This window comes from Teleopsis dalmanni, chromosome 2 (assembly GCF_002237135.1).
Source record: "Teleopsis dalmanni isolate 2A chromosome 2, ASM223713v2, whole genome shotgun sequence".
NCBI classification, from domain to species: Eukaryota; Metazoa; Arthropoda; class Insecta; order Diptera; family Diopsidae; genus Teleopsis; species Teleopsis dalmanni.
This window is the reverse complement of record NC_051847.1, coordinates 64,228,755-64,240,743: the sequence shown is the minus strand read 5'-3', so window position 1 is coordinate 64,240,743 and position 11,989 is coordinate 64,228,755. Positions and strand designations below refer to the sequence as shown.

Here is an 11,989-nt window from a genome sequence, read left to right as displayed (position 1 = left end):
TTTCTATTCTTATTTCTAAATCTATTCTTATAGTTTTTATTTTACATGTTTATAAACATCTATTTGGCATCTTCAATATTTCCTCATTCTGCACATTAAATTGCTCAACGAATCATATATATATATATATGAATTACTTTCTTCTAAATTTATTCTTATCATATTTATTTTCCTTGTCTTTAAATGTTCATCTGATATCCCCAATATGTACATTATTTTTCTCAATAGATCTTATATATATAAGTTAATTTCTTCTAAATCTATTCTTATAATATTTATTTTCCTTGTCTTTAAATGTTCATCTGATATCCCCAATCTGTACGTTATTTTTCTCAATAGATCTAATATAGGTATATATTAGTTAAATTTTTCTGAATTCATTCTTATCGTATTTGTATACAAAGTCCTTAAATTTCTATGTGACATTCCCAATCTGTACATTATATTTCTCTATAAATCTTATCAATACAATATGATTTCTTTTAAATATATTTTTGAATCTTTTCATATCATCTTTGTTTTCAACATCCTTTCACTTCTTCTTGTATATGACATCTCCAATCTGTACATCGATTTAGTCAATAGATCTTTTATATTGACGGTAACAATTATTATTATTATACAGCGGTTTACCAACAAAGTATAGGATATTTATTATAGGATATTCTACGAATTTATGTAGAATTCCTACACTTAGCCATATTCTTTCGATCTTCTTTGTGATGTCAGAAAGGGTTCGCTTTTTTGGGTTTACTTCCGTCTTTCTTGAGACGGATTGTTTGTGCCGTCTATGCTTTCATCAATATTTACAGATATTTTCATATATATAAGAGTCTTATAATACAATAAAAATTTTAAAAGATAAATATTTTGTTAGTTTAGTTCATTCGTAACATTTTACATCTATTTCTAGCTACAAAAACTATAAAATATAATTAAAGTGAAATTTAGCAGAACAAAAGTTCACTGTTAATATTTAAAATTGTTTATATTTTTAATTCTTTATAAAATGTGAGTATTCATATTTTAAGCTAATAAAATTTAAAAGTAATTTTCCTTATAACAAATCCATCATAACAACACCAACTGCAGTTGACGGCTTATTCGATTTAAGAAGTCTCATACTGTGAACCACAATGTATGATTTTATTGCGTGAACCATACATAAACTTCAATTATGGCCACACGAGCCAAACCAAAATATTTTTGTTATAAAATGGAAAACTCATAGCAAAGTAATAATAATAATAAAAATAATAATAATAGTAAACTAATTCAAATAAATCAAATTGAAAACATGTCATAGTGAAATACACAGAAATAATATACATTGAAAGTAAACAACTTCAGCAATCAACAACTTTTTTGTGACTGAAAACACGATTTACAACAACCGAAACAACAATTACAGTAGTTGGAGGAATCAGAAGAACTATTACTGCTGGACAAATATCTTGTAAATGTCAATGATCAATCAAAACAGTACAACAGTCATGCGAGCGGGGGAATTTTCGAATTTGTATTTGATGTTGAGTAGTAGCATGTAGAGCTGTTACCGACGATTAATAGATATGAGTAAACATACTTATATGCTATAAAATTTCAATAAAACTATAACAAAAAAAAAAAAACTTGAGAAAGAATCATCTTCGTCTTTATCTTCGGTATGGTGTATGGTGGAAAGTGAGGAGCTCAAGTGTTACTGTCGATTTGTTTACTTCATGTGTGCTTCTCGTTTCATTTCTCTCTTTAGTAACGTACGATTGAATGGTTATTCAGCACATCCGTTCGATAAGCACCCATTGTCAGATACTTTCCTGTGCTCGAACATCACACTCGAAAACCCAAGTACATTGGATATAAATGCTCATCGATAATATGTATTTCGACAACAACTACCGTTTCAGAGGTTGTATCTTATTGTGAGAAAATAACAACAAAAAACTATTTAAACATAACAATAAATTCACCTCAATGGTATAAAATGAAATGAAATGAATTTAGGAAATTAATAAGAATTCGAAAACCAATTCGGAAGAGCAATCGATGCCACATTTAACAAAGATGACAAGTGCATCATTCAATTGATTTCAAATGAATTGAAATTAAAATGAAATACGATATTAAAACATATGTAAATACTCGAAACAACAACAATTTAACAGCTATGAAATGAGCTACACACTCTGAATACATAAAATGTCTGCCGTATCCAAAATGACAACTCAAATTAAAATCATTTTGTCAACTGCTAACTGCTGTCGTTGATAAAGTTTAACAGAATTTGAATAATTTAAAATTTTTTGCGTTTGACTATGACATTTGCATTTTCACACTTTTCGTATCTTAAAATTTTACCAACGATTCCCTTTTACATATATCCGCACCAACACGTCCAACAAATCAAGCCTAATGAAGAAGAAAAACTGTGTAAACAATCGTTTAAAAATTTCATACCGGCTAGGGTTGATTCTCTCTAGACTTGGTACGGGAACACTAATGCCAATGTTCATATTGAAATAGCGAAATTTTAAGCTGCTATGTCAACAATTTGTCATTTGAATGCCTAACATAAAGAGATGAAGACAAATTGATTGAGTCTGCCTGAGTGTATGGAGTTTCCGGTATCTCATTATGCGAGACTGTTGTATCGATTCGTTGTAAGTTTATTAAGTGTCATGGGATTCTGATTTTATTTAAATATTTACATTACATATACATTTTGATTGAACAAATTATTAGAAAGAGCAACAAACAAAACACTGTACTTTGATGTTTCCAAATTTAGATTATTTGCATATAAACTGAAATCTCTGTAGAACTTATAAGCACTACTCTCAATAAAAAAAAATACGAATTAAATTAAATTTAAACTCGGGGTATAAACTAAAACAAGAGTTTTTTTATTAGAAACAAACAACAATCGCATTATTAATGGTATTGTCAATCAGAAACTGTAGCATTTCCTACCTGTTAGAAATCATATGAACTCCCCATCAAATATATTCCTTATCTTTGGAAGCAATCCAGTCAAATAGACATTCTACGGGTTTATCAAGATTTTCAATAAAAGTTCATTTAGCACACTGCTCATCAATCGGAAGTTGGGATAATCTGTTAGAGAAATATGTAGTGAATCCGGTCGACTCAGCACAATACTCATCAATCGGAACAAGTTACAATCTGTTAGAGAAATATCTAGTAAAACCGGTACATTTAGCACACTTCTTATCAATCGGAACTAAAAATAATCTGTTACAGAAATATGTACACAATAGAGCATACTGTTGATCAATTGGAACCAGTAATAATGTGTTAGAAATATATCTAGTACATCTGATCCATTTAGCACAATGCTTATCAATCGGAACAAATGACAATCTGTTAGAGAAATATGTATTAACTCCGGTCCATACAGCACACTACTCATTAATTGGAAGTAGCGATAATTTGTTAAAGAAATATCTGGTGAGTACGGTCTATTCACCATACTGCTCGACAATCGGAACTAGTGATAATATGTTAGAGAAATGTTTAGTGAATACGGCAAATGTGATTAATTTGTGATTAAGTTGCAAATGTGAATAACTCATTACTATAGATCTGTTCTATTAAATAATTTTTAAGAGGTACATCCATATGAGGGCTACGAATATCATGTTGAAATATTATTTTATCGTTTCTATTATCCCACAACGGCCATTTTGTCATGACAGCGCAGTTTAAATGTATAAGTTAAACTCGTTAGCAGTTAGCAACTTTCTCTTCCTATCATGGTATTACCTTATTCACATTAAATTTCGATTGGAGTTAATGACCTTGACTCACCAGACTCACATAGTCTAGTTTACGCTTTGACTTAACAGAATATAATAGCACTAGTAACTATGTAATACTTATTTAATTGCCTCTTAATAATAATTCACATATACTTTGGAACTGCTATATTCTTTGATTGCATCATTCAAATTAATTAGTGACTAGTATTCGTTAAGATGTCTGTAGCCATCATGTGTTCATTGTTTAAGTTTTACTTGTGGTTGTTTTACAGGTGGGTACTATTGATTTGTGTCCAGAGTAAAGTCATGAAACTGCGTTAATATACGATTATTGTTTATAGAAATCTTCATTACTGTGTTTTAGTAGCTCTATATCGCTCCCAAACCTTTTAACGTATTGTTACTTTTAATATTAAGTAAGCAAATACGATATTTATGTTACTTTATTCAGAGCTTTTCATAAAAGCTCTAAATAGAACTAAAAAGTTCGATCTGTTACTAATTTACTTTATAATTAATTGCTCCATAACAATACGTGATGGGGTTTCAGTTTGGCGCAGAACTCCTCTCCAGTCATCTATACATTTGGTGTCCATTTCTGAGGATGTTTACATCCTTCATTAACGGCTGAATTCAGAAGATGGGTCCCAAACCCTGTGCAGAATTCAAACTTAAAGTCCTAAGATTGGAATACTACGCGCTTTTAATTCATTGTCGATGGGGTGCTAGAACACTATTGAGGTGTGTGGCTTGAAGGCTGTACGACAATTTGAATTAAAGTCAACCACAAGTACGCACGATCTTTTCTACTTTAAATGTGTTCAAAAAGTTGTTCCTGCTCTGAGACTCGCGGACCCAACTTCCTTTATCTGTATATAGTATATGAGTATATCATCATATATTATGATGGATATCTATCATTGGAAATACGAATTAGGTCAAGTATTTTGTAAGATACTAAGAATAAATGCACTTTGTCACATATTTTTCATTCTCTAATTATTTATACATATATAAGTGTATATTTATATGATATATATATCTCTGTATTCAACATAACCCTTCACTCTCGCATTATTAATTTGTTTTGTTTCCTGTCTACTAGCCCGAATTGTTGATCCTTCCACATTCCTTTATGTAATGTTCACTTTTTTATTATTTATTTGTTGATTTATGATTTAATAAGATTTTATAATTTGAAACCAGTCAAAATTTTAATTATACCAATAATAATTATGTGCTAATAATGTTTTTTTTTTGCTCCCTATCCCAAGAATTTTTCATCGAAAATAAAAGAAAAAAATTTTTGTCACGAGATATGCGAGAATACAACAAAAAGTTATGTACGTACATATACATAATTATATTTATATATAATATAACACAAAAAATTAAATTTAAATCAAAAACAATGAACGCAGAGCAGAACTTTTTGTGTGGATCATATTACCACATCAACCTCTTCACTTCACTGAATAATGTATGAATGCATGACATGAGCCGATTAAAAAATTTTTAAGTTTTAAATTTCAACGTTCGATACGAAACAGCAAGACGTCAGTATCTCTAAGATATCGTAATTACGTGTCATTTAGGTAGGTGCCAGGGTATCGGATTTCAGTATTTAAAACCCTTTTCTGATATGTTTAGTCAATTGTGTGGAAAATATTTAATATCTCGTCAATGAAATTTTGATTTTTATGCGCTCAGTAATGCATTATTTTTTTTTTTAATTGTACAAGAACGTTTCAATTTTTTAACTCAAGCAACAACCTTGAAAAATCGGTTATATTTAGACAAGTTTCAAACGAAAAGAAATATTAGATTGAATTCAACATAAATCGCATCAAAGACTTAAAGTATTTAATTTGAAGACAAAAAATCAAAATTTAAAGTAATTATGAAATATTTAAAACAAAATAATTACAATTTTTTAACAAAAACAAAAATGGAATTTTTTGTAGAAAGCAATTGAACCTTAAACTTTATATCGGTCTTATATATATATAATACAAATATTATATATATGACGACATATATGTAGAAGAAAAACAACAAATTTTTATTATTCTTTATCAATTCAATTTTAAAGATTTTAATAAATTTTATTTTCTCCTTTTCATTTATGCACTAAAGAAAAAATAAATTAATTAAACAGGCAATAAATTAATTGCCTTATGCGATCATTTTACCGGAATCATATTTTTTTATGCTATTTTTAAATTTAAAAGATTTTTATATATAAGAATAGCATATATGAAATGGAATACTATAGTAGTTAAATATTATTTTTCCTAACACATTCCTTTTGAAACCAAAAATAGACATTCTAACAATTGTCAAACAATTTCATGAGTCTTAACGAATTATTCTTAAGCGAAGTATTTCTAAATTTGCGAATACGTGATAAAAAAGAAACGAAATTTTTGGAATTGCATGTCCGTAATCTTATTTACCGAGTCACTTTTTGTATTTTTGTGTATTGGTTGCACTAATAATATCCTGGTCAACTCTGAGGCATCTGCGATATTTAATATTGTTTATTTTTTGAAAGAATAAGGAAGAGCCACATTAGTCCGTTCGGAAATTTTTTGCATGGCCAAATGATAGATAAAAGATTTAAGGGCGATTTTATAGCAGTCAATGGAAGCCTTTGGTTTTAATTTAAAATTATCGAACATTTAAAGATATTGAAAAAATATTAAACTAATATTAACAACTGCAACGATAAGTTACACTGACATAAAGACTATTTCCAAATACCTACATTTAAAGGGGATTTGGGAGTATCATGTTAATTGAAAAACAGATTTGTTAAGAAAATGATTATAATGAAGAAACGGATTTTTGCGTCGCATAGTGACTAGTAACGATCTTTTAGAATATGCCGAAGCCAAAGGTCTGGTGAAGACAAACCCGTCAACACAAAAAGGAAATATTCATGCCAAACATTGTAATGTTCTGCATTTGAAAAACAATTAAAGTAGATATAATAAACAATTTAAATCCTTAAACATGTCAACGGCTAGCACTTATTGCTCTACCTGTTAACAATTTTTTGAAAGATTAAGCCTGGAAAGTTTTACTTTACTCTTCATATTCGTCAGAAATTGTTTATCAGAATGCTACTAGTTTTGGTTGATAAAGAAAACAGTTAAATAATTTTGAAAAACTTTAAGAATGTCTCCTAAACTGAATTGCTTATAATTATGAGGCACTCTTTCAAAGTTGTATTCGTATATATTGTCTAAAAGATGGGTGTTCAATCATGAACATGAATTATGGCCCCCGACAGAATGTTCGATAATATATTAGTACAATGGGAGGAAGTTATAGCTTCTGATTGACAAAATTTTAAATTATAACATTTTTTATTAAAACTCAGAATTTTAAAGAATTGAAAATCACATATCCTATATTAACAAAAGTGAATAAATTGGAATATATTTTCAAACTTTCTATTAGGTTCTATTATTTCTGAAATCTAGAACTAAAGTCCTCTTCGCACGAATAATTGACAAAACTCCATATAAAACTTCAAAATTCTACAAAATTTTGATATGCTAGGAAATTTTTTTTAAATGGAGCGTAATGTCAATCTTTTGTGCGAAATGGAAGTTAGTACTAGGCTAATAAAAATACTTTGTTAAAGCAAAAGCAATATAAATCTGTATTATAATTTACATATATTACGTTTATTATTAATAAAAAAATTGTCTATACTTAAAACTGAAAATCTCAACATAATTTTTCCTTCCTATTTTTATATCAACAAATTTCTCTTTAATAATTAAAAATATTCTATTATTATAATGGCACACTTGTTGATACATAATATATGTATATATATTATGTATGTACAAATTTATTCATATACTTTATAGGTATATTTCAATGAGAAACAATTGTATATAAAATGGCTAAGAAATAGTGATACTGTGTGCCTTTTTCATGCAAGAAACAAGCAAGTTGAGGACATACATTTAAAAAAAGATTAATTTTAAAATAGCAATTAACGTAAAGTTATCGTACCTGACGATGAACACTGATTCCCGTGACCACACGATAATGATTATGACGACTATTAGTTAAGTTGGAGCAGCAGCTGTGATCGACAATCAACTCATTGACCGTTTACCATCGTTCACACATTGTTAAGTCGGAACTCTTTTTTCTCCACAGCAATTAAGTAATGAACAATCCCGTTTGCTCACACTTGGTAACTTTTGCTCAATAAAATCAAACCATACTAAGCCAAAAAAAAAAAATAAAAACAAAAAAAAACTCTAACAAAACGCAATACAAAAAAAATAAGAAACTACACATGAACGTTTAATGACGATGTTGGATTATAGCTCTATTAGGTGATTTGGCTTAAAGACAGGCCTTTCTTAATTCAGACATCATATCAAGTTCTTTTGGTAATATTTTGGTAGGGCTTTGTTTTCTTTTGTAAATTTTCATGCCGTTTTATTATTATTATTTTATTTGAGAAATATGTATGTATATGGCATATATGCACACATATAACCGAACATATCTGCTGCTTATTTTGTGATGGTAAATATAAATTGCAACATTCTTGAGGTACATCAGCACTAATGTGGAAAAATTCATCATACACATCACGCTGACTCCTGCACTGTCATAATTATCAGTTAGACTACCACGATTTTACCGCATTTAGTATACCATTGGCCCGTCATTAATAACAAAGACGACTCGCCTCCTATGCGGCCACAGCTACAGTTGCTACAGCTACAGACGCGGCAACTGCTCGTGTTGAGTGATTAATGACAATCACACCATTCGTATCACTCACAATGTTGTATTCCCAACATATTCATACCAATACCAATGAGCTGCTTTGAGCTTTAAAAGTTCATATCTGTGCTCATTGTGCAAGTTCCTGCTGCTACTACTGACCACAGTGATTATTAACCAAGTCGACGTCCAATAGCGTGTTTTTGTTCTTCACTTAGTTCAGTTCAGTCCATCTCAAATGAAAAAATGAAATCGTTTAGTTTCTAATGTGCGGCTATGATGAATTGCCTGTTGCTTCTCTCGCTTGACTGTCTGTAAGTTTTCTCATCAGTTGAGAAAAACGTCTTCTGTGATGAATTAATTGAGTTTGGACATTTAAACGAAATATGATCATCATTCTTTTGAAAGTACTTTATGAAAAAAAATTTTCTAAAATTCTCATCTGTTAGAATGTTAAAATTTTTTCATGCATTCATTTTTTGTTATCCAATACACAATAATAAGATGAAATACCAATATACAGTGATAGAAGGACTTGTAGTTGTTGATATCAAACATATTAACAGTATATGCCTCTAAATATCAGCACGTTTGTCGAGGCTTAAGTGCAATTTATATTAAAAGCTCAAATTTTATGCTGTTGAATTAGTTTTATAAATCTCAGTCTGACAAATAGAGAAGTTTAGAAAGTCTTAAGTCTTAATTATGGCGGAAAAACTTTTAAAATAATTCAAATCATGTAACACATCCATGACAAATCCTGGTACATCCTGATAAAAATAACGAAATAAGACTTGTTGGATCTACTCAGCTTTATCTAGAAGACAATTTATTTAGAAGATTAACAATAACAGCGGTTGTTGTAATTCGTCTCTCCCAGGCAAGTTTAAGGGTATTACAATGCGTAATAGATGTATGCAAGTGGAGGTGCTGTTTGTAATAATAACAAACGCCTTAACACCCTAATCTATTCAACTAAATCTTTCAGAAATTGCGTGATTCTTGCAGATTTTGTTTGATGGTGTCAGAGGTAAAGACACCTTAACATTTTTCAAAGCAATGTAACGCTATGACAGTTTTAATATTATACATAAAATTATTACTAAACAACTCATTTACTATTCCTAAAATTAAATGGATACCAATTATTGTATCGTAACAAAATGTTTTTTAAATAAAAAAAATATGTTTTTATAATAATTTATATATTATATATATAATTTTTATATTATAAATATCAATATCATATACCTTTTTAACTTTTTAAAAAGAGCTAAGGCTTCTAAATAGATTTCTTGCCACAAACATTTTGGGCTTTACTAATGTGCGTACTGTATATTCACAAAATATAAACATTTATGTATATGTTTTACCATACTGAATATTTTGAGAAAAGATTAATCCTCTTCTGATCATATCAAATACCTACGACTTCTTGGTTAAGCTTCACATCTCATTTATTTACTTTACATTTATATTTTTGCACATAATTATATAAGTTTCGTTTATCAGAACACTTAATTAAGTTTAACATAATTATTATTTTCTTTTTTAGAATACAACATAATCAAAATAACTCTGGTCTCTCATGTCGTAGCCGTCGACCTGATGGTGCGCCATCACCCACACCATCAGATACATCCGATTCTGATATATCATTAGGTACACACTCACCCGTTCCAAGCAGTCTGCAGCTACAACACAGTCCTGGGTCGACATCGAATGGTGCCAACGATCGAGAAGATGTTAGTGTCGATGATGATAAACCACGTAACCTGTCAAGTTCCTTAAAAGTAAACTTATCCTCATATGCGACAGCAGCAGCAGGAATGCCAACAGCATGTTTGCCACCATTTAAACTAGAAGCCGCGACGAGTTTATTTAATGCCGGTTGTTATTTACAAAGCTTTAGTAATCTAAAAGAAATGTCTCAGCAATTTCCTATACAACCTATTGTCATACGTCCGCATCCACAACTGCCTCAAGCAATTGGTCTCAATGGCAGTCATTTACATCCGAACTATGCAACTGCTACGTATCCAGTAGATTGCACACCACCAAAAATTCGCGTCAATTCACCGGAAAAGCTAAATTCCACAGCAAATTGCATAGCAGCAAATTTAAGTTCTGGTACACTACAGGACACTTCAACATTTCATCACAGCTCACAATTATTACACCGGCCTTTTTCCACTTCACCAGATATTATAAAACACAATCCATCGGAAATTACATGATGTAAATGCAAATAGATCTATAAAACGTAAAACCTGAATCCAAATTCCGAACACCGCTACACTATTGATGAGGACAAGTCCTATAACTTTCCACTTATTTCAACTATTTTATGCACCATTCAACGTTCAATCACATTTTCATTAAATAAATGAAATGTTAATATATAATAATAATGCTGGGATATTATGGAGTATTAAAAGTAGCACACATATATATACACGCATTTGAATACATACTTTAAGATATTCTGGATATCTATACAAGTTAATCAGTTGTGCTGAGGAAGTATATAACGAATTCAATTTAAGTTATTCGCAAGTAGTTAGTTGAACCCAAATTCAGACGATTTTTTATATATTATTTTACATATACCTATGTATTAATTTTAGTTATTTAAAACTTTACGGATTTGTGTATATTATATAAAAATTCATCAAAAATTAAATTACTGATTTAAAAAGAATTATTTTAGTTTCAATTTCTCCAAAAAAAGTATAATTTTAATAATTATAAAATTATTTAAGTGTAAATTTAGCCTTGTTTTGCGTTTTTAATAATTTAATAATAATGAATATAAATTATGTATGAACAAATGCATTTGGAACTAAGCAATTATATACAAAAACTATATATCAAGTTATTTTCATTATAATTTTTTATTTTTAGTGTACAATTGTAAATAGCATATAAGATTATAAATTATAAAGCTTAAATTTAGAACGCAATAAAATATATAAATAAGAAATTAATAATTAAAATATTTCATTTGTCTCATTTCTCTATCATCATGAAATATTTTTAATATAAATAATTAGAACTGAAACTTTTCTTCACGGAAACAGTAAGAACGAACTACAACGGACATAGTGCTATAGATCGGATTAGAAATCTATAGATTATGTCTAACGTATAGATAGAAATAAATTTATTAATGACTAGTATAATCATTAAAGTGATTATTTGTATCCATAAGTTAGATTCAACCTATTGATCTAATTCGCCTATAGTATGCAACCATTTCTTTTATGTCTACTTATCTATTTAATATAAACATTTAGAGCCATACTCAACAATTTTGCTAATATAACAGCAAGCTTTATTTGCCTTTTCGAAAATCAAATTAAAAAAGTTATTTTTTTAACTGGATCATACGATATTCATTTCACATCATTAAATTCATATACGTTGGCTATTTGCAGATGTCCATT

General features: G+C 29.2%; 1 protein-coding gene across 1 annotated transcript; it reads left to right on the top strand.

Annotated features, from left to right (window-relative positions):
• The first annotated feature begins 9,443 nt into the window (after nucleotides 1-9,443).
• On the top strand, nucleotides 9,444-11,179 carry LOC119674700 (protein Optix-like). The gene is made up of 2 exons (XM_038085855.1): nucleotides 9,444-9,475; nucleotides 10,099-11,179. Exons 1-2 carry the CDS (start codon nucleotides 9,444-9,446, stop codon nucleotides 10,778-10,780), a joined length of 714 nt encoding a protein of 237 aa, XP_037941783.1. The 3' UTR covers nucleotides 10,781-11,179.
• Nucleotides 11,180-11,989: the final 810 nt, after the last annotated feature.